At 45.3% G+C, this 23,522-nt stretch overlaps 1 protein-coding gene across 2 annotated transcripts in view; it reads right to left on the bottom strand.

Moving 5' to 3' along the window:
- SH2D4B (SH2 domain containing 4B) overlaps nucleotides 1-22,597 on the bottom strand; it is a 105,649-nt gene extending 83,052 nt beyond the window's left edge. The window contains exons 1-2 of one of the 2 annotated variants that reach the window (XM_077822631.1): nucleotides 22,448-22,597; nucleotides 17,066-17,100 (exon numbers count right to left, since the gene is read on the bottom strand). In XM_077822631.1, coding sequence (XP_077678757.1) covers nucleotides 17,066-17,100; nucleotides 22,448-22,597 — 185 coding nt within the window. Of the gene's footprint in view, nucleotides 1-17,065; nucleotides 17,101-22,413 lie in introns of both variants that reach the window. The other variant, XM_077822633.1, reaches the window with a different exon arrangement.
- Nucleotides 22,598-23,522: the final 925 nt, after the last annotated feature.

Below are 23,522 nucleotides of genomic sequence, written 5' to 3'. Positions count from 1 at the left end.
CCTTCTGGCTCAGCAGTCACCAGTGCAGTTTATTTGCATTGTGCTGTGCCGTGCCGTGCCGTGCCGTGCCGTGCCGTGCCGTGCCGTGCCGTGCCGTGCCGTTCTCACCACATACAGCTTGGAGGATTCTAGCCTTGAGAACTCCTTAGCCTCAGGACCCAGGAGGGCCACACTCCCTTCCCTTCTGTCGTCCCTCTGGGCCTGTATATAGCTCCAGGCTAATCAGGCTGGCAGCTGTTTCTCCTTTGCCAATCAGGCACAGGTTCCCCCAACCAGCCCCAATTTACCTCCTTTAATTGAAGCTGGAGTGACAGAGGGCTGGCTCAGCCATTCCTGCTGAGCACCCTGTCACACCCATTCTTACTTCTATTTTTAGCAAGCTAGCTGGAGTACAGCTAACACTGTTACATTTACATGAGCTGCCACTCACACCCCAGGCTACATGCTTCTTTTGGCAGTATGTAGATGTAAGCAGAGTCAGGATGAGCTCCACCCTGACATCTGGGGGTGAGTTGTAGCAAGTTGTGGAAAAGAACTTCAGGGGCTGATCTCATTTGCATAGGCACACCCTCCCCACCTAGCATGAGCCCATAGCTGCCCAAATGGTCACTTTGGCTGCTGTGGGATCCCTAGTTTCTCTGTTATTGGGGCAAGAAGAAGAAACTGTTATTATCCTGATTATGTGATTCAAGGACAGTGGAACTGTATTTGGCCTTTTGTTATGATGGAGGGACTCGCCATCAACAAAGTAGCACTCGCTAGACAAGGGACAGGGGTTCCAAAACTCAGTGAATTAAGAGAGGCTGGGGACAGATATTAATACCTGTTGGTATGGGTCCCCTGGTGAGGGCCTTACATAGTGCTTGCACTTCCTTCTCTCTCTGCTGTGAAATATCAAAGGTAATTTTGATTCTATTAGAAGTCTAGTTACAGGCTGCTAAGCTGAATTCACTTTGGGTCTATGGTCTACTAGCACTGAGGCTCCTCTACTACAAGCTGAAATCACTGAGTGTTGTGTTAAGTAGGGGGGGCCCTGAAGATATATTGCAGAGTAGTTTGTGGGCTGGCTGGAGTGGCTCATGGGATGGCTGGCAGGGCAGAGCAGCTGGTGGAGCAGAGCAGAGACCCACGGGGAGGTGGGGTAATTGGCTTTGGACCATGTAAGGTACCCCTTAACCCCTCATCTCCACCCAGGTTGGGAGGTAAAACTCTGCAGATAAACTTTCGAACTCTGACGCTGCACTGACCAGGGACAGAGACTTTTGGGTTGTGGGACTTTAGGTGACTTTTGTGTTGCTAGAATCAAGAACCAAAGGGAAAGGACATGCTCCAATTTGCTTGGGGTGGGTTTTTTGCTCATGGGTTGTGTTATGAATCCTGTTGGTGGTGGTTCCCCAACATAATGCCACATTGTTTCTCTCTGTTATTAAAAGGCTTTTGCTACACTCAGACTCTGTGCTTGTGAGCGGGCAAGTATTGCCTCTTAGAGGCGCCCAGTGGGGGTGGTATATAATTGTCCCAGGTCACTGGGTGGGGGCTTGAGCCGGTTTTGCATTGTGTTATTGGAATGGAACCCCTAGATACTGAACCCAGCCCTTGTTGCTGCCAACTCTGACGGGCAGAAGGGTTACATACATACATACATACATGCATAGCCCCCCTTTGCATGGGTATGGATAGCAATGAAGATGGTGGCCCATGGCTTAGGCGAGTAAAGTCACCCCTGAAGGGTGTGGGTATGTACACCAGAGTACATACCCTGTGTAGGCACCCTTTACTAAAGGGGCCTCCGAACTTTATTGGGAGTGTTCCAGTTGGGAAGATCCTGTGTGCGGCAATCTAGCCTTAGAGACTATAACTCCCATGAGGCCTTGGGGAAGAGTGAGAGACCTGCTCTTCCAGGCAGTGCAAGAGAGAGGCAGTGGGCTCCATTTTGGGAAAAGGAGTGAGATGGCTGGTGTGGAGCTCTGCCCATACCAGGAGCTGCTGCTAGGAAGCCTCAGAGGCTGTTGGGGGATTCACTAGAACCAGGGCAGAGACTATTGCCGTGCCTAGAGCTGACTGGGCCTGCGGTGAAGGAAGTGTGAGTAACCCCCCCCCCCCCACACACACACACACTGTTGTTAGGGAAAGTACTTGCAAGAAAAGGGGCACAGCAGAGAGTCTGAGGATTTATGTACACTACAAAATTAAATTGACTTTAATTTGACCTCGAGCCCCCAAATTAATGAAGTCAATTGTGCGTGGCCACACCCTGCTCATTATCTGAGTGCATCCTTTCTAGCAGCGCCTGCATTCATGCAAAAGCAGTGCATCGTGGGTAGCTATCCCAAAGTGCAACTTGCTGCAGTGCATTTTGGGAAGTTTGTGCAGTGCCTTGTGGGAACAAAACATTGTCTCAGGGGAGAATAGGAACATTCTGTTGGCATCCCATGATGCCCTGTGCTCCCTCCCATCAACGGCAAAGCCCCGTGGTTTTCACGCCTTAAAACCACCGTGCATACGCCATAACCCCAGAAGCATGGAGCCTGCTCAGCTGTGCACTCTTGCTGTGAGCATCTCAAACACCTCGCGCCTTCTCCTGCAATATTTCCAGAGCCAAAGTAGGGTCTGCCACACAGAACATAGCAATGTCCTGCAAGCAGCCCTGCTGCAAGCCATTAAAAAAAAGACAATTCACAGTTACTGATGGCAGTCACAGAGCAGCTGCACTCTGTTGAGCACTGCTTCTGGTCCTGTGAAATAAGCACTGACTGGTGGGACCATGTCATTTTCCAGGTATGGGATGATGAGCAGTGGCTTTAGAATGTGGAAGGCCACCTTCCAGGAATTTTGTGCAGAGCTTTCCCCTCCCCCGCACTTCAGCAACACAAAAAGGAGAGCTGCTGTGACAATGGAGAAGTGAGTAGCAATCACTATTTGGAAGCATGCAACACCAGACAATTACCGGTCAGTGGGGAATCAATTTTGAGTTGGTAAATTAACTGTGGGAGTGGTTGTGCTCCAAGTGTGCAGGGCCATTAATTGACTTCTGCTATGAAGGGTAGTGAGTCTGAGAAATGTGCAGGACATAGTGGATGGTTTTGCTGCGATGGGATTTCCTAATTGTGGTGGGGCGATAGATGGAAAGCATATCTCCATGTTGGCACCGGGCCACCTTGCTAAAGCATACATAAACCAAAAGGGATACTTTTCAATGGTGTTGCAAGCACTGGTGGATCACAGGGGTCATTCACCAACATAAATGTAGGATGGTTGGGAAAAGTTCATGACACACACATCTTTAGGAACTTGGGTCTGTTCAGAAAGGTGCAATCCAGGACTTTCTTTCAAGACCGCAAAATTAATATTGACAATGTTGAGATGCCTAGAGTTATCCTGGGGGACCCAGCCTACCCCTTGCTCCTATGGTTCATGAAGCCATACACCGGCCAACTGGACAGCAATAAGGAACGGTTCAACTGAAGGCTCAGCAAGAGCAGAATGGTGGTTGAATGTGCCATTGGTCATTTTGAAAGAGTGCTGGAGAAGTTGAATAACAAGGTTGGGGCTTAGTGAGGAGAACATCCCCATGGTTATAACTGCCTGTTCCATAATATCTGTGGAGGAAAAAAGGGAGAATATTTTCTGCAGGGGTGGGCAGTTGAAACAGATAGTGTGGCAGCCATTTTCGAGCAGCCAGACACCAGGGCAATAAGAAGTGCACAGCAAGGGGCACTGCATATCCCCAATGCTCTGAAAACCCATTTCAGTAATGAGTCACAGTAATGTGAACTGTTTGTCTGCATTGTGCTTTCCCAAACCTTCAGCTGGCTTGTATCACTATCCCTGTAAAGCCAATCCGCACCCCGCAGACCACTGCTTCTACTCAATAAAGAAGATTTATTTCTCAAATCCATTTACTTTTTTTAAAAAAACAAAATCTAAGGGAGGGAGAATGGAAAGAAAAGGAAACCTTAGGGAAAAGGGGTTGTAAAGTTGGAACGGGAGAAACATTTTCAACTGTGTAACATAACACTGCATTCCAGACCATTAAAGGTCTGTGAATGGGCACCTTCTGTTGCTTGTACCCTCCCCACACCCACCCCCGTTAAGCGAAAGGGATAAGGGACTTTTCGCCCATGCCTAATAGAACATTTGTGGGAGGAGGATTTTGTGCAGCTAGCTGTCCACCGGGTTCTGCAGAGGGAGTCTATCTTCCTGCTTCTGTTCCTGCAGTTCAACCAGCTGCCCAAACATGTCTGCTTGGTCCCTCATAATCTGAAGCATCTCATCCTGCACCGTACGCTCTTGCTCATTGGAAGCTTTCCTGCTCTCCATGTCCATGTCAAACTTCTCGGACAGTGAAAACCTCCACGCTCTCAGCTCTGCATCAGTTGTCCCGAAGGCGTTCATTATCTCGGTGAACATGTCCTCTCTTCTCCTCCTAATCACCAAAAGGATGCTTTCAGGTATTGATGACCCACCAAAGGACACATTTCCAGCTGTCAGTTGGGGAAAAAATAAAGGAGCCATTGTACGTGAATAAAACATTTCCAGAGCAAGGCCATTTTCATAAAATACCCTTATTACATTAGGTGCAAGCAAGGTGCAACAACAATCAGAATCCATAACCGTTCACTGTGCTGTTTTGCTGCTCCATGGTGAGTAGGCCCCTCCAGGTCATGGGTGACTGCACTTTTAATGAAGTTTATGGCAGACTCATGTCGGGAGCACAGGTAACTAGTTGAAGAATGGCCCTTCCCCATAGCACCACGGGAAGCTGTTTACGAAGGGGGCGGAGGAGGGAATGTTTTTACTCCCAAATTGCAGAATCTCTCATGTGGGGCCCCAGTTACTTATCAGCCACTTTAAACTACTTGCTGACCCATGCCAAGCATAGTAAAGGCACATTAGTGGCCGTGTGGTTTGGCAATCCGGAATGTGGGGAGCTGGGAGGGTCTACATGCCCTCCCCACCAATGTAAGAACACTTTTAAATGAGAAATTCCCCCATTTCCCCTAGGCGGCCCTATGTGATATCAGTCTCCTGAGGGTAAGAGAGGCGGAAAGAAAGGAGATGCTGCGAACATCTGGGAATAGACCTGGTCCTTATGCTGCTATGCTGTGTACTGCAATGATGCCAGCAGAATTAATTCAGGAGTTGCGTGGGAAAGTATCCTACCATGGTGGAAGAAATAAGACTGCCCTGCCCAGAACCTTCTGCAAAGGATTGCAGAGTACCTCCATGAAAGTTTCCTAGTGATATCCATGGAGGATTCCCAGGCTATCCCAGTCCACCGAAACAGTCTTTTCTGGGGGCCACCTCTGCATAGCTGGAGTGGCCTCTTCTAAGCAGAGAGCCACAGCACCTCGCTTTTTCTTCCCAGTAAACATGCAATACCACCGAATGTGTGTGCCCGCTAAAGTTTAACTGGACTTTCATTTTAACTGTATTCTCACCAGAGGTGCCTTCCCTGGCATCACAGGCAGCCACCATGATGTTCTGCGACCCACAGGGCTCCAGGGTTAAAAATATTTCCTGGCTCTCGGGGAGAATGGATCCACTGCTTGCCAGTTTCCCCATTATCCTCCTCCATATAATCCTCCTTGTTGTCTCTAGACACACACACCCCTGTGAGATGTCCACATTGCTTGTGGGGGTGCTGGTAGGCTCACCCCTCAAGAATTGCATGTAGCTCCTTGTAGAACCAGCATGTGTGGGGTTCAGCACCAGAATGACTGTTTGCCTCTGTTGCCTTCTGGTATGTTTGGTGAAGTTTTTATTTTCACACGGCACTGCTGTGTCCCCCTTGTGTAGCCCTTCTCCCCCATTGCACGAGCAATCTTTGCATAGAGGTCAGTGTTTCTTCTGCTGGATCGGAACTCTGCCCGCACAGACTCTTCTCCCCACACAACAATGAGATCCACCACTTCCTGCACAGGCCAGGCTGGAGTGTGTTAGGGGTGTGTAGCCTCCATGATCAGCTGTGCTCAAGCTGGCATGCTCCCAGTGCTGATCAAACGAAAAATGGGAATTCAAAACTTCCCAGGACTTAGCAAGGGAGAGGCTATTTCCTGTGTACCTGGGTGCAGTGCAGCGGAGTTGAGAATGGTCTCTGGAGCGGTCACAGATGAGCTTTGTGGGACATCACCTGGAGGCCAATTAAGTTGAATTACACAATGCTGCATCTGCACTAACTCGCAGTCGGCTCATGAAAATCAAACTAAGGACTATGCCTCTCCCAGAGGTGGATTACAGAAGTTGACATCAGAGGCGACTTAAGTCAATGTAAAGGACCTGATAGTGTCGACAGATACATTAACAGGTCAACTTAAGGCAGCTTCCATCGACCTAAAGTTTAGACCAGGCCTTGTCTAAGGCGAGGCAGGGTGATCTTCCCCTTGAACCAGGACCCAGAGCTGCAGACATTTGGTGGGGCCAACTCCAATCATCAGGGGTTGTGCAATTTATTGCCTTGGCTGGACTGATACACAAAACCAACAGATTGCTCTCTCCAGTGTCACATCTTCAAGCATGCCCACACAAGCAAGTATCTAGGACTCTGAAATCCAGAGAAGTGTACACTCTGGGCTGGAGTAAATGGTGGCAGTGTAAATGCCAGTTAGATGAATTTCATTTATTCCTGTGTACTATATTTGTTAATTGATTTTATTCAGCTGCCCCTGTGAAATTAAATTAGTAGTGACATTTAATCTTAGTCTGCTCTACCCTGTTTCTTTAAATTGTTAAGTAAAGGTGTTAACTAACTTAATTTAAGCATATTGGATGTATACTATTTATAACTGGTATTTTTGAGTTAGATCCCATGCCACAGATTATTATTAGAATAGGTCTATTCCTGGAGGTTCCCCAGACATGCCATTGAGTGGGTACAGGAGCCCGCTAGGTGGAGGCACCACCAATTTTAAATTCCTTTGGGAGTAAAGGGACTGCATCAGAGGGGTATACAGGATTCCCACCTATCCATCACCACTACTGGGATCCCCAGGATCCCCTTTAATGTCAACATCATCAGGTGCCCAGGCACACAGGTGAGTGTTGCCTGCTCCCAAGTAACCCAGGAAGGAAAGGGCGGGGGGTTACACCTACATGGCTCTCTACTTACCCAAGGTATGCCTCCCTATCTACACTGCTAAAAGTAACAGTGTAGTGTCCTGCTGCTGGAGTCCTTCCCCCACAGCATGGAAAGGCTCCTGCTACAGGAAAAGCCTCTGCCAGCTCCCTGCTGCTGAATCCTTTCCCCACTGCCAGAGCCTGTCACTGACACATATAGCTACATGCCACAACATGGCTGCAGCCTGCTCTGTGCTTAGGCATGTAGCTACACATATTCTACCTGCCTCCATTGGTGGTGTGTAGCATAGATGTAGCCTCAAGTGCTCTAATCTATTGGCACCGTGTAATGTTTTGTTTAATAGCATGGGTTTAATCTATAGACCACAACTCAAAGTATTTATTCCAGTTGGAGAAAGAAAGAGACAGAAAGACAGACAGAAAAAGATACTCAGCTTCCACAAAGAACTGCAACACAGCTGATAAGCATTTTTCTTAACTGCTTATACATTCAGATTAACAGAGCTAGCAACACCATCTGCCATAGCATCATCTGACAACTTCCAATAACATTATAAACACAACCGAATAGGCATGGTTTGTCCACAAAGGTTGGGAAGATGCAAGTGGAACACAGAGAATGAGTAAAGAATTCTCACTTTTTGTTTCCTTGCTTATTTTAATCAAGTAAATATGGGGTTCCTATATTTTTACAAATCTGTCCAAGAGTGAAAGTATTTTTGCTAGCCAGGTTGTTTTTCATTCTCTTAGTCCTGTGCCATACTAGGGCTTATAACTAGCCCTGAGCAGATCTACATTATTAGACTTTGGTTTTTTGGTTATGAAACAAGGAATTCAGTGAATATTATTCACCCACCTCTACCTATAAGTGTGTTTCTAACATGGGGTGGGGGGAAAATAGCTCATGCATCTCAAGACAGACAACAAAATGTGATCTACAATTGAAGGCTTTATTACAATACTTGTGCACAAGGGGACAGAATTGAAGTTGTACATGCAACTGAATTAAATTCAATGTGAACCAATTTGGCCATTTACCACTGGAAGGTGCCATGTACCTTAGTGACTCCAGAGCTGCCTTTTTTTTTTTATGGCCAATAAATATCAGTACTCTTTGAAGGACACAACTAAGTTTTCCCCTCAGACACATGCAACATGGTCTTAACATAACATAATAACGGCCATATGGCATCAGACCAACAGTTAGTCTAGCCCAGTGGCCAATGCCAGACACGCCAAAGGGAATGAAAAGAACAGGGCAACTAGCAAGTGATCCATCCCCTGTTGTCCAACTCCCAGCATTAAGCAGTCAAAAGCTTAGTTAGAGACATCCTTAGCTGTACACTTTCCTAACTTAGTGAAAAAAGCTAGGTCAAAATACAGCATAAACTGAATTTACAAGTCATCATTTGGCCAAAAAATAAAAAATAAATTCACCAGCACATTCATAGATGGTAGGGAGATTTCCTCTACCAACTCTGAACTTGTTGGCCCTACCGTTTTGTTATAATAGGAAGAGTTTATATTTTTTCTACTGTTCTTGTTTTTAAAATTGGCCGAACTATTTTCCCCTAAGCTTTAACAACTAAAGAAAATGAGAAGACACATACATCCACCCACACTCCCAATACACAATCATCTTTCTTTGTACCAAACCTATGTAGCTCCCTCTCCCAAAGCATGGCTCAAGCCTCCTCCTACTAATCAGAGTGGCTTCTCCCCACTCCTCACATGTGTTGGGTCCTGGGTTGTGATGCCTGGTGCCTCCACCTAAGGTGACTCTTCCTTGTGCCTGGGATACAAGGGGTGCTGTCCCTTCTTAAAATTAGTGGTATTAGCTATTTTTCCCCCAAGGAGTATAACCCAGTACTCAAGAAATGGAATACAATAATACAAACCCCAGCAAATGAAATGTCACACCCAAAAACAATAGTATACAAACAGGGACTTTAGAGCCTTTTCTTTTTCCTGTCCCCAGTAGAGAAGAAAAGGGTGAAGCATAACTAAAAAGCTAACAACAAATTCCCCACCTCCCAATATTCATAAGTAAACCCCTGTCCCCAGCTTGCTCCCTGGCACTTTTCCAGGAAGATGGATTGCTGAGGAGGAGTCTGGAGATGAGTATAGCAACACTGCAAACATTCACTGGCTTGAAAAAAACCCATAACGGACTCCCTTAGAGAGTTTTCACCAATGGGTGGGACGGAGTCCTTTCCTGGCCCCCTGGTCTAGAGTCCTGTGGAGGTATTGGCTGGCTTTAGGTAGTTGGCACCAGGTTGGTTTTCTGACCACTGGTGCCTGCAGAGCTGGAGCTACCTGACCCAGGTGTTAGACCCCACAGCAGTTCTAAAAGTCTCCTTTTGTGGAAATTGTGAGCTAAGCAGAGACTCCCTGGGCTGTACACCTATGCTCTTGCCTCCCAAACTCAGAAGAGGCAAAAGTGAAACTAAACCTAGACCCTTTCTAAATGGGTCAGGCTGTCCCCTCCCACTGGTGTTTGTGTGTAAGTGAGAAAGCGTGTTAACAGTTCTGACTCATCACTGGGCCAGCAAACTATCTGTATAAATAACCTCACCAGAAGCCTGCAAAAGTCAATAGGAAGGAGTTTCCTTCTATTCTGTCCCAGCCCAGGTTCTAAGCAGGCTGGGAAATGCTCTCCAGAGGCTCTCGAGCCATTACTGTTGCAGCTCTTGTAGGCTCAGTCCGGCATCTCAGGAGCTGGCAAACTCTAAAGGGGGAAATACACCTAGAAAATATTGTCAGGAACATTCACTTTTAGACAGACAGTTCTGAGTGACTGCGGGTGATATGGAAACACTTTTGCAACAAGAATTCCAGTGGTTGCTTCTGTTAAAATATACAGCTCAATTATCTGATTGCAATATTCTTGTGAAAAAACAGCCATGCAATAAGTTATGGAGCCACTGGGATAAATTCCATTTGTCTTCCACACCTGCACTGACCATTGATCCATCTCTGCCAAGATTACATTCCAAAGCTTGGAGCAGCTTCAAACACATGCTTTTTTAAAAATCAATTTGAGAGAGAAAAAAATTCTAACTCCCATTCAGTGTTTGCAGTTTTGCTTCCTTTTTGAAAAAGGAGGGAATTTAAATGCATTGTATTAATACATCAATGGGAATTATTGTATCTCAGCACCTCTGAGCATCAGATCTTTATAGCTCAGATTTTTCTGCTGTGTCTTGATCATGCAGTGAACTCATAATCCTTTATTTATGGAATTACTGCCTGTTACCATGGAAATAATTATGCTGTGGTATATCCCTGCAGGCTGAAATAAGAGGAGGTGGAGTGTTTGCTCCTTTACTGTCAAATAGGTATAGAATGCACACAAAAAGGCAAAAAAAGGGGTGAGGAAGGTTGTTCACATGATACATTTTCATGTTTTCCACACTACAAATATACTCCCTTAAGGAAACACAAAAAAGTGCATAGTATTTTTAATTTGGTCTCCAACATGACTCAGACATCTTACTTGCCCTCTGGCTATGGTTCATTGTAATATCACTTTCATATTAGATACACATACTTTCTACTGGGAGATTATATCCAGGATTTACACAGGCATATTGTCCACCTGTAACACCTGTGCTTTAGAAAGCCCATCCACTATACTTGGAACTGTCTGTACAAATCATTTAAGAATATTTGAAAGTACAAAGTGGAATGTTTTGAATTCATCCATGTCAAGTATTATCCAGTTGATCCTTCACTTTCATCTTCTTAAAAGAAAAAACAAACCAATGCAGTTTCTGGTGCCAGTTCCACCCTTCTTTGAAGGTGAGCAGATGTTACCCTATGGAAAATGAATGACAGAAGGAGGCAGTTTGTGACTTGGAGCCATCAGAAGGTATCAAAGATCTTACCTATCTGATTTGATGCCAGATAATGTACACTAACAAACAGAACTTCTCTGTACCTCCCAACCCCTAGAATCCCTGTGTAACTAAATGCAGTCCCTTTCAGGCCATAAATAGTCCGTCATTTATGTACGAAAAGGAAAGATTGGGGAGAAATATTGAATTTGCTTTGGTAAATACCATTCTGTGCTTTGCTGCAGTATTGTTCTCTTTCCACATCAAGTATTCATGAGCTTACAGACAGTTACAGCCTCATCTTGTTTCCAGAGGGTTAATAGCCAGACTGTTCACATTTATAAGAAAGCCTGCCTGCACATTGCAGTGTCCAGTTAGTCCTAGCAACAGACTGCAGCAAACAGACACAGGTACATAGCAATTTCCATAAACATAACCATGGTTCATCTAATGCAAAATCCTGTTTGACAGCAGCCAGTGTCAGATGCTTCAGAGAAGGGGACGACTGAGGATTCTCCAGATGTAGGAGAATCCTCTGGTGGAATAAAAGCAGCATAGTTGTTGGGTCGCCCTCAAAGTATGATAGAATTATAATTATGTAGTAGAAATAAAGATAGACAAAAGAGTGTATAGGTATTGTAAAAAGGTATAAACATCAGTTCCATGCTGTTGAATTTCACTCTGTAACAAATGCAAGGCCAAAGTGCTAATTATTTCAGGCCGGTACAGGACAAAGTCTGTGCTGGAAAGTGATAAGAACTTTGAGGAAACAATGCTGTTATTTAAAACACCCTGATGCTCTTCCCCCACAGGGGCCCCTGGTCATGCCTATGTAAATCTTGGTATCCAAAGAGGGAAAAATAGATAGTGGGATAAAACTTGTTAAATAAATCAAGAGTCAGAGATTGTGTTGTTAAGTAAAAGAATGAATGATAAGTACATGGAATTGAGAGCCTGAAGCAGGGAAATAATTGGTTAGTAAATGGTGCCAGCCTAATCCTAAGAATTTCAACCTTGATATCGATGGGCTGAAGAATATGCAAAGTGGAGATAACTGGATGACCCCCGGAGGGCAACTGGAATCCATCCAAAAACGCATCAAGGAAGAACAAGATGATAACACCTAGCCATCATGGAGCCGTCATGGATGTACCACCTGCTGATTGATGGTCATCTCAGTTGTAAATTCAGCATGATGAAGCAATTTCCATAGACTCGTATTGAACCAGAGACATAAAAATTGGATCCAGGGACTGTGGTTCTTTGAGTCTGGTTCTACGACCACCCTCCAGGAGCATCGGATGCACATCTGACAACAACTCGGCTCCACTCGTGTCCTGGCCAGTGACTGGGCACGAGCAACATCTAGGCTGGTAACTATAACAACCTTTATGTAGAACCTGTGCGTGAATGTCTGTGTGTGTGTGAATGGATCTATATAGAAATTGCATATAGGAATATTTTGTTGTATTTACAATAAATGTGGCAATTTGCCTTGTCCCTCTTACAAGATCCTGTTGGTATCATTTTTATTAGTGAAACATAGTTGGCACTAGGTCACTCCCACTCTGTGCTGTGGACATGTTGGGAAGGAAGGGTTGAGACCAAGGAGCGCAGCATTTTGGCTGATCCAGCTGACACATATCTAGGTTCTAGTGTAGGCTATTATGGATCCTGGTGACCCCAGGATCAGAGAAGCAAAAAGATAGTTTAAAAAGCCTCTGTTTAATTCCTCCGACCCACAGCTGCACTGAGATAACGTCTCCAAAGTACAAAAATTCATAATATCACATGCTGGTAAATATCCAAGGATACATTTATCCCATGAATGGCAGCCAACCTTTTGGGGTTAAAGGCTAAATTTAAACTTCCAGCTCTAGAAATGCCTTATGTTAAATGCATGACAAATACCCAGCAATCACTGAACATCAATTAGCAACCCAATAATTCAGTAGTACTGTGAAATCCAATGGGATTATTTCTTACTAATGCAAGTGTGACCTCAACAAGTTTTGTTTTTGGCATTGCTGAAGATAGCTGAATTTTATTTCTTGTGTGTTTTGCAACAAGTTAGTATCTATGGCATGCATGTATTAAATACATACTAAGACATTATGGTTTAGTTCAAGATAGGAGTTAGGTTCAGACAAGGGTTTGAATTTAAGGATGAATAAGTGTGCAGGTTAAAATCTTACTGCAGCAAAATCTCAAACTAGTCTCATGAGATTTCAACCCCTTATTATGGAAATCTAAGGGCTGATCCAACTTCCATTGAAGCCAAAGGAAATCTTGCCATTGACTTCAATGCGTGTTGGATCAAGTTCCTATTGAGAAATCTCAACTGGAAATTGAAATAGTTCTCAGCTGATTTTGGTTCTGAATGCTGCTAAAAATTTTTAAAGGGGCTCTGGTCTGATCTTGAATTCAAAGCAGTTGCCTTACGGGTAGATCAGATCTTAGATCATTACATTTATGACACTTTCAAGCCCCTTTACACTTCCAAGGCAGCCAAAGTATATAAAGCAGCCTTACTAAGCTGAAAAAACACACACAAAAAAATCCGAAACAGGCTCTTCGGCTAGGATCCTCAAAGATGTTTAGGCGCCTGGCCCCCGGGGAAGTCAATGGGAGTTAGGTGCATACAGACAAATGAGAGTTCAGTGCATAATATAGTGTCCAAGGTATTTTCTATAGCAGAGGTGGGCAAACTATGGCCCGTGGGCCACATCTGGCCCACGGGTCTCTCCTGCCCAGCCCCTAAGCTCCTGGCCCTGGAGGCTAGCCCCCAGCCCCTCCCCTGCTGTTCCCCTCCCCCGCAGCCTCAGCTTGCTCCGCCACCGGCGCAACGCTCTGGGCTGCGAGCTCCTGGGGCAGTGCCGCGGCAGAGCCTGGCCTGACCTGGTGCTCTGTGTTGCGTGGTGGCTGTAGCACCCCCAGCCACCAGTGCGTCAGGCAGCACAGTAAGGGGGTATGGAGAGGGGGGTGGGGGGGTTGAATAGAAGGCAGGGGAGTCCAGGGTGGTGGTTAGAGGGCAGGAGTGTGGATGGGGTCAGGACAAGAACAGGGGGTTGAATGGAGGGAGGGGTCCCAGGGGGGTAGTCAGGAATGAGAGGAGGGGTTGGATGGGGCAGTGGGGGACAGGGAGCGGGGCGGGGTGCAGATAAGAGGTGGGGACCGGGCCACGACCCCATCCCCTAACCAGCCCTCCATACAATTTCCGAAACCTGATGTGGCCCTCAGGCCAAAAAGTTTGCCCGCCCCAGTTCTATAGCAACCATGGGGAAGTAGAAGGGAGTACAGCTGACACTCTCTCGCACACACAGTTATGATGTTGTATCCTCCAACTACCAGCTTGCAATACTAGGGATTTTTGTTTACCATGAAGTGCTTTCATCCAGTGACTTTCTAACATTAATAGCCTTTATCTAAAGGCGTTATTTCCAGCCATACTGTAATAAGCCCAGCTAATCTATTCCCAGCTATGCTAGTTAAGGATAAGAGAATAGTAATGCAGCTGTACAAACCATTCTTGACTGAACCTCATGAATTGTAGCTCACAACAAATAAATGTCAGAATAAAGTAGCAGCAAACCAATATTCTCTCCTCTCCCAAAAGCTTCAGCTGCTGAATTCAAGAGTTTTTGAAATCTCATTGCTGGTATTCAGACAGCACCAAGTCTACATCGAAAGTGGCAGGGTCCTTCACTTAGTCCCAATTCAGACAAGATGGTTAAAGGACTGCTGCCTAATCAAATAAATATGTTTCTGTGCAAATGGCAAAGCTGTCAGTCAACCTGAGCAAAGCCCAAAGAGATCTTGAAGTTTCAAGGTGACTTCCTTTAGTGCTATTAGCACTCAACAAAAAGGAAACCTGGCACTGTACGCTTTGTGTATTGCAATGGAAGGAAATATGCTCCTGCAAGAACCACCCTAGGAAGAGTTTGTAAATAAATTGGATCCAGAACATTAACCTCTCAGAAATTGGCTACATTCTTATTAGAAGACATCTTACTAGAAGTCTATGCCATCCACTCACCTAATAAAATACATATTATATCGAATTATACATATAAATAAATGTGAACTAGTTCATTAATGTAGTGCCCGTGAAAGGAAAGGACTAACACTGCTGACCTGTGTCATGCACAGTTGTGACTAGCATAGTGCAAGCTTCAGTCACACAGTTAGACCATTGCAATCTTGCACTGTAGTATGTGCCCTGATATTGCAGTCTTGCGACTTCCTTGAGCAACGACTGCTAACAGGGAAGCCAGAGTATTAGAGTAGTCCTGTTAGAACTACTAGAGATTACTAATAGAATATAATCTCCTCCAGCCCTACAGAAAATCCTAGAACATTCATTAGAAAGCACATTAGACTATTAAACCACTCAGTCAGCTTGCTTGACGGCCTGAGCATTGTAACCCCCTTTAAAAACATAATTTAACAGAACATCCAGTTGACTTTGTCCATTGTACAAAGTGGAGATCAGATGGCCTAATCTGCATTCAACACCACGCTGAAACCTTAAGAAAAAGCCACACTGATTCTCTAACAAATTCAACATAGTTTGTTGTTTAAAAGCTGTAACTCAGCCATTTTCCTTACACCTGTGGATGTTTTCAGAGATAAATCATTTCTTATTCCTTGATATATGAATGTATTTCTCTTTTGTAATCATGGTTCCTAGATGTGGATACAGTTTCTTTCAGGCTTTGAGTGAACTGCATAAAACCTGGGTTTCTTAGTTGGTGATTTGATATCATACAAGAAAATTTGGACAACCTTGAGAAGTACAGCAACAGCAATGGGATGAAATCTAATAGTGAAAAGTCATGAACTTCAGGATTAACCACAAGAATGTTTACTATAAGCTGGGGACATATCAGTTGGAAACAGAAGAGGAGAAAGACCTGAGTGTATTGGTCAATCACAGGAGGATGATGAGTTGCCAAAGTGATGCAACCATGAAAAAGTCTAATGCAATCCTCGGATGCATCAGGTGAGGTATTTCCAGTACAGGTAATGAAGCATTATTACCATTATTCAAGGCATTGGTAAGACCTTATTTGGAATTACTTCATGCAATTCTGATCTCCCATGGTTAAGAAAGATGAATTCAAACTGGAACAGGTGCCGAGAAGGGCTACTAGGATGATCAGAGGAATAGAGAACCTACCTTACGAGAAGAGACTTAAAGAGCTTGACTTGTTTCAACCAATCAGACTAAGGCTGCAAGGGGATACAATTGCTCTCTATAAAAATAGGTCTGTAGCAAAGCAATGACTCACCAGTGTGGCACCTCCTGCTGGCTATCTCAGGAATTAGCTCTCCAGAATATGGAGCACCTCCTCCTGGCTGCTGTCTCACCTGTCGCTGGCCCCCGTGTCCCTCCCAGACCCCAGTGCCCCTTTACCTCAGGGTTCTGCCCCCAGCAGTAACCCGCAATCTGGGTCTCCCCTCCCAGGGGAACCCTCAACCCTCTATCCCCACCTTGCCTCAGTGGCTACTGCCAGTCATCATCTAGCCCCCACTCACTGGGGCAGACTGCAATGGCCACTCATCATTGGCAAGGGATTAGGACCTGCTGCCTTTGCCTATCCTCAGGCTTTCCCTCTGCAGCCCCTGTACCTTCTGGGCTCTTAATAAGGCCTGCAGCCTAGGGGTTTACCAGGCTGGAGCTCCCCAGCTCCCTTTGCCCTTCCCCAGCACTGTACCCCTTCAGGTACCTTCTCTCAGGTAGCTAACCCTTCTCCCTCTAGAGCTAGGATGAGATTTTCCCCCAGCTTCTGGCTCACAGCCCTTTTATGGGGCCAGCTGTGGCATTACTGGGCATGGCCCCAGCTGTGGTTGCTTCCCCAATCAACCTAGCTTGGCCGCTTTTAACCCCTGCCTGCAGGAGTGGGGCAGCTGCTCCATTACACACCCTCCCCCTTAAGACTGCTCACCGGGGGGGGGTGTCTCTATCTCCCCAGCTTCCCTCTTAGCTGGGTCCGCAGGAGGTCTCTCTCTTGCTGCAGGCTCTCTATTCTCTGGAGCAGCCTGCTTCCCTCCTGAAGGGTTTAGGTGCCCACTGTAGCCTGCTCAGCTCCCATGTGGGTTTCCCTTGATGTTTAGATCTCCACTGTGGCCTGTCTCACCCCCGTGTGGATTCCCTTCTTGATCTGGGGCCCCTCTGTCCCAGATCCTCTCCCTTCTGGGGCCTTGGTCTTTACGACCCCCTCCTTTGGGGCAGTTTCAGACCCAGCCCGATCCTTCGGCCTCCCTCTCTTTCTCTGGGGGCAAGACAATCTTACCTGGCCCCCCATGCGGCACAGGAAGCACATCCAGTGCCTTCCTTTGGCCACCTCAGGACTAGCCTGGGCCCTGGTGAGTCCTGTAGGACCACTCCCTCTTCCTGTTCCCAGGCTCCCCACAGGCCCAACAAGTTTGGAGCCCCCATGTTGACTTCACAGGGGGAACTCTGGCCGCTCCCCATTTCCCCAAGTGGAGCCTCTTTTCTCCATTCTGGTAGGAGCACTCCTGCTTATAGTGTCCCGGTCACCCACAGGCAAAACAGTTTTTAGGCCCTGGCACCAGCCTCCAGACCCAGGTGCCTGGCCCCCGATGAGGTCCATGTGCCCTCCCCCGCAGCATCTGAAGCAGTCCACTTTGCTGCTCGGGGAGCCGGGCCACACAGGCCCTCCAGTAGTAGTCCTCCGTTTTCTCCACCTTCTCCTTCTTAACTCTCAGATCTGGGCAATAGTCCACACTCCTTGCCCTGCCCCTTGTATCAGGGGTGACTGTCTATGCCCACATTCTCCCCCATGTGTAGCGAAGCGATGACTCACCGGTGTGGTGCCTCCTGCTGGTCGTCTTGGGAATTAGCTCTCCAGCATACGGAGCGCCTCCTCCTGGCTGGTGTCTCGCCTGCCCCAGTTGTGGCTGCTTCCCCAGTCAGCCTACCTTGGCCGCTTTTAATCCCTGCCTGTAGGAGTGGGGCAGCCACCCCACTACAGGATCAGAGGGATAAACGTCAGAGAGGGAGGGAGTTATTTAAGTTAAGGGCCAATGTTGGCAAAAGAACAAATGGCTATAAACTGGTCTTCAGTAAGTTTAGACTTGAAATTACATAAAGATTTCTAACCACAGGGGAGCGAAGCTCTGGAACAGGTTTCCAGAGGACTAGTAGGGGCAAAAAAACAAAAAACAAAACACCACCTTATCTTATTTTAAGACTGCGCTTGATAAGTTTATGGAGGGGATGGTATGAAGAGGTTGCCTACAGTAGCATATGGCCCATCTGCAACTGCTATTAGCAAATATCTCCAATGGCCAGAGAAGGGACACTAGATGGGGAGGGCTCTGAATTATTACAGTGAATTATTTCCCAAGTGTCTGGTTGGCTTAGTTTAGAAGGTACAAGCTCACAGTCACTAAGAGCACCTCCTGGAGCACTGTTTTCTGTACCGGCACCGACTAATAGGCCCAAACTTGTTTGTTCTACAATCTCTTACAACATTCCAGCCCAAAAAGGTAAGGCTGCTAGCTAAGGCTAGCTTGTGTTTATATATTTCATCTTCCCCCCCCTTCCCCCACCATTAGACAGTTATCAAGAAACAGAGTTCCTAAATAACAATCCAAATTGTAGAAAACTGCCAGGATTAGCTTCTGTATTGGTAATATAGCTAAAAATACTAACAGAAAGCATAGAAACGTAGGCCTGGAAGGGATCTTGATAAATCATCTAGTCCAGTTCTCCAAACTGAGGCAGACCTAAGTATTATCTAGACCATCCCTGACAGAAATTCGTCTAACTAACTGTTCTTAAAAACTTTGAATAATGGAGATGCCTCAACCTCCCAGGGTATTTATTTCAGACCATTTCTCCAGTTGATCAAGATCATTTTGAATTCTAATTCAAAGTTTCTTACAAATTGATTGTTTGATTATATGCTCCACTATCTTTTTTGGGTACCAAAATTAAACTGACTAGTCTATAATTCCCTGGGTTGTCTTTATTCCCCTTTTTATAGGCAGGTACTATATTTGCCCTTTTCCAGTCCTCTGTGATCTCTCCTGTGCTTTATGAGATCTCAAAGATAATCACTAATGGCTCACAGATCTCTTCAGCCAGCTCCTTAAGAATTCTAAGCTGTATTTAGGTCAGGCCCTGCCAACTTGAAAATATCTAACTTGCCTAAGTAATTATTAACTTGTTCTTTCCCTATTTTTGCCTCAGATCCTACCCATTTACACTGATGTTCACTGGGTTAGTCCCCCAATCACTGCTAACCTTTTTGGTGAAAACAAATTAAAAACTGAAACAAAAATACTTCATCCATTTCTATATTTTCTGTTATTGTCTTTCCCTCCTTATTGAGCTATGGACCAACCTTGTCACTGGTCTTCCTCTTGCTTCTACTGTATCTAAAATGTTTTCTTGTTACCCTTTAGGTCCCTAGCTAGTTTAATCTTGTTTTGTGCCTTGGCCTTTCTAATTTTCTCCCTACGTGCTTTTAATGTGTGTACAGTGTAAACCTTTGTAATCCTGACTCATGTCAGGCCAAAAGGCCAGGGAATTCAAGACCCATTTCTCACGGCTCTTCTAGGTGTCAAACTAACTACATGGCATCCGAGAAAAGCTAGGGCCTGATTCTCAACTCTGTTACACTGGCTTTATACCAGTATAGTTCCACTGACTTCAAGAGATTAACACTAGCATAAAACCAGTGTCCTGGGATAGAGAATCAGACTTTTGGCAAAGGAAGCAGATGAAGCAACCCAAATTGTTCAGTCTGACAGGGAACTGAAGGAGGTGGTTGTGGCGCTTCCAAGTTTCCTAGAAGCTGATCGAAGAGGAAGAAATCCCCCATACTACTATATAGAGCAGGTCCCAAGCATAGGAATCCTCCATTACATTCCATTGGGAGCATGAAGAGGACTTCAAATTGCTACACAATGTGATCCAAAGAATTCAATATGTTCCAGAATGTGTGTTGGGAAAGAGTCATACACTCATAGATTTTAAGGCCAGAAAGGACCACTAGATCATCTAGTCTGAGCTCCTGCATAAACACAGACTATAGAATTCCACCCAGTAATTCCTGCATCAGGCCCATCATTTCTGGTTGAACTGCAAGAAGCCAGCTTCTAGGAGAGACCATTGACATTATATTACAGATCTGCATAATAATACTACTTAGCACTTTTTAATCCAAAAATCGCCAAGCATGTCTGTATCATTATCCCCATTTTACAGATGGGGAAAGTGAGGCTCAGAGAAAACGATCTGCCCAAGGTCAACCAGCAGCAAAGCCAGGAATAGAACCCAGGTCTCCAGAGCCCTAGACTCTAGTCTGCATTGCCTCCTAATAGAATCACAGAATATCAGGGCTGGAAGGGACCTCAGGAGGTCATCTAGTCCAACCCCCTGCTCAAAGCAGTACCAATCCCCAACTAAATCAAATAAACCCAATTCATGTGAGTTTGAACAGTTAACAAAGGGACTAGCATATTAAAGGACTACACCCTTACCTATGTCAGCTGACTGAGGCAAAAATAGAAAAATGAAACACCCCCCACATTTTCAGAGGAATTTAAGGGAGTTAGGCTCCTACCTCCCATTCAGTCCCATTCCCCTTCCTTCCTTTTGAAAGTCCAGCACTCCTGCATGCCTGACATTTATTACAATACTCAAGGAACCAGCAAAACTGGTTGCCCAGTGGAATAAGTCTTGAACAAAAGGTGAAAGAACATTTTCTGGAAAACCATCAAGATATCTTATGCTGGTGATTTGGGACAAGGAGTGTAAACTGGAGCTGGGTCACTGTGTAGCTTTACTCTGCATATGCATGTGCACATCCATGCACAGACATGATCTGTAGGTTCCTTTTTTGCTTTTCTCCCTCTTTTTTTCTTATTCTTTGTAAATCAGAAAATTAGTTACCTAGAAAATAGTCTCCTGCACTACAATGCTGAATAGGTTTAATATATAATTTATATATGGAAATTTAGATGTCAGCATGACAAATTGTCATATAAATAGTTTTGCTGTTAGATTTTCCTGCATCAGTCTTCCTCAGAGAATGAGTGTAATGCAGATTATCTTGACACTATAATATTGTTTTGGTCTGTGGGTCTGAATTGCATTTATAATATTTTCCTCAGCTACAAATCAAAGTAAACAAGCTTTGTGTGCTATATGAAAGAAGCAGTATGGAGGTGATCTTTTGTAGGAGAAGCCCCTTTACAGTGTGTTTAAGAACTTGTTCAGGAGGCAAATAGCAAATTAAGTAAAATAGCATCCTCCAAGCCCTCATGTTAATAACAGTGTAGGGACAATTTTAGCCCATTTGCTGCTAATCCATAGGATATTAGTGTATCTGCACTCCCCACTGGATTTTGCTTTAATAATACCTTTGTACGTTAACATCCTGTCATTTTTTAGAGGGCCTGATCCTGCAATTGTTCCAGTGAGTCTACAGGATCAGTTATGAGTAAAGGATACAATCAGGGTAAAGTCCCAGCCTGAAAGGTATAAAGCATCCATAGGGATATACTCAGCACCATGCAAGAACAAGCCATAAGCTACTTAAAGCACAAAGTAAGCGCTCGGTTAAGCCCTGAAACCTACACTTATGTCTAGTACCCAGAACCAAGACTTGTACCTCAGTTGTGTCTTAATGTAAGCAGCTCATATATGTTCATCTTGGAATTCTGCAATAGCCAAGCACAGAGCTGGCTAATTAGTGACTGAAGAAAAGACTTATTCTGAGCTTTGGCTTTGTCCAATTAATTGTGAGCCTTAACATATTTTCTGAATCCCTGCAATGATGGATAAACCTTCCATACTGGCAAGGGGTGATGGGTTGTGGAGAAAAAGATTGAGCTCAGCCAAAGATCACTGTTCATGCACATTGAAAAAGTTACATGTAACCCACGATCACACCTTTGCACAGAAATGACAATACTGTATCCTTTGTCTTGACACACAAGAACTTTTGGGGGTAAGTCCAGGATTCTGCAATTCTACAGCATTTTCCATCTAAGGTTACAAACATGAATTCTCTCAACACCCATCCGTTTCTGGAAACCAGACACCCAATTATCATTACGCACTTTTGAAAATTTTGGGCAGACAGATTAAAGGCTAGGTTATGACCATCGGCACCCCCCTGAGCAGCAGGTAGTGCTTAAACTGCTCTGCCACAGCAATAGCGCTGGGAGGCATTGTGCTTCAGGGCAATAAATGAATGGAAATTTCCTCCCTTGGTTCCGCCTTTTTCAAATAATAAATTACTGCTGGTCTGTCGCAGCAATAGGACTACCCACCCTGGCTGGTTCTCTGGCCAGTGAATGGAGGGCAGAGAGGTGGAGCCAAGTTTCCACCCATTCCCCTGCTCTAGCCACTTGGCAACACTACCCCAAGCGGTCTCTTCCATTTATAGAGTGCCTTACAGTCTATCTTGTTCCTCTATATCACATAGGACCGTCTCAGCCCACGTCCACAAAAGCTTACCTTGCTTGAGTCTCATGGTCCTTTTCAGTGCAGCTTCCTCTCTTTGTTCTTTGTCCTCCCTTTCCCTCCAGCGCCTCAGCTGCTCTTCCCTCATTTTGTAGAACAGGATGTGCTTCTGCTCTTCATTCAGTTCTGCCAGGAGCTCAGGGTCAATGTACATATCACGCAAAATTTGTTGCAGCATGGCGACTCACAAAACCCCCCACAGCACTCACAACAGCCCCCAAAAATCGCACCTACAACACTCCACAAAGCAACCCAAACCAAGAGAACTCTCCCAACGGCTGCCTGCCTGGGGGAGATTTGCAGTCGTCTTCTTCTGTCCCTCTTTCACATACATGCTCTGCTCCCCTTCTCTAACCGATGACAGAATTCCCTGGGCATCTCACCCACTGAAGACAGCAACAGGTGTCAAGTGAAGAAGGGGAGGGGAGGAATGAAAAGACAAGGTGAACAATGAGAGACCACTTGCATGAACTTTACTGCAAGGAGATAAAAACAAAAACAAAACCCCACAACAACAACAACAAAACAGCAGCAAATTCCAGAATGGCCTTGAATAAGCAGAGAAACCTCAGGGCAAAGGGAGGCACAGGTGACAGCACAACTGCTGCTGAGCCGGTTCCCGTTCTGCAGCAGGGCACTCCCCGTGGTGCAGTGTTGTTGGGTTCAGAGCGATGTCATGGCTAAAAGTAACAGTTACGCTGGCAGCTCCCTCGGAGAATTGATCTCCAATAAGAGAGGAAACTAGTTTGCACTATATTTCCTAGTCTAATATCCCTAACCAGTCTCAGGAGGGTGTGCCACCCCGATCATCATCGTCATCATCGCCACTCACGTTTACTCAGAGCCAACAGACACGGTGATTCAGCAAACTGACTAAAGAGGATTTAAAGGGAAGAGTAGGGGCAACAGAAGCCAGGAGATTCTTATCACTTTATAAGTAGTGAATAAATATAAACTAGACAAGAAGCAGTTCTCCACAGTTCATGTCGACTTTTTAACCCTCTTGTGTTCATTGGTCCACTTAGACTGGAGAAAGATCCGTTTACTGTTCAAGCAAGTTGCGACTTTTTACTATGTAATGGCATTTCACTGATCTCAGTAAA

This window comes from Eretmochelys imbricata, chromosome 7, assembly GCF_965152235.1.
Source record: "Eretmochelys imbricata isolate rEreImb1 chromosome 7, rEreImb1.hap1, whole genome shotgun sequence".
Classification (NCBI taxonomy): domain Eukaryota; kingdom Metazoa; phylum Chordata; order Testudines; family Cheloniidae; genus Eretmochelys; species Eretmochelys imbricata.
The sequence above is the reverse complement of the archived record's forward strand: the minus strand, read 5'-3'. Positions and strand labels throughout refer to the sequence as shown.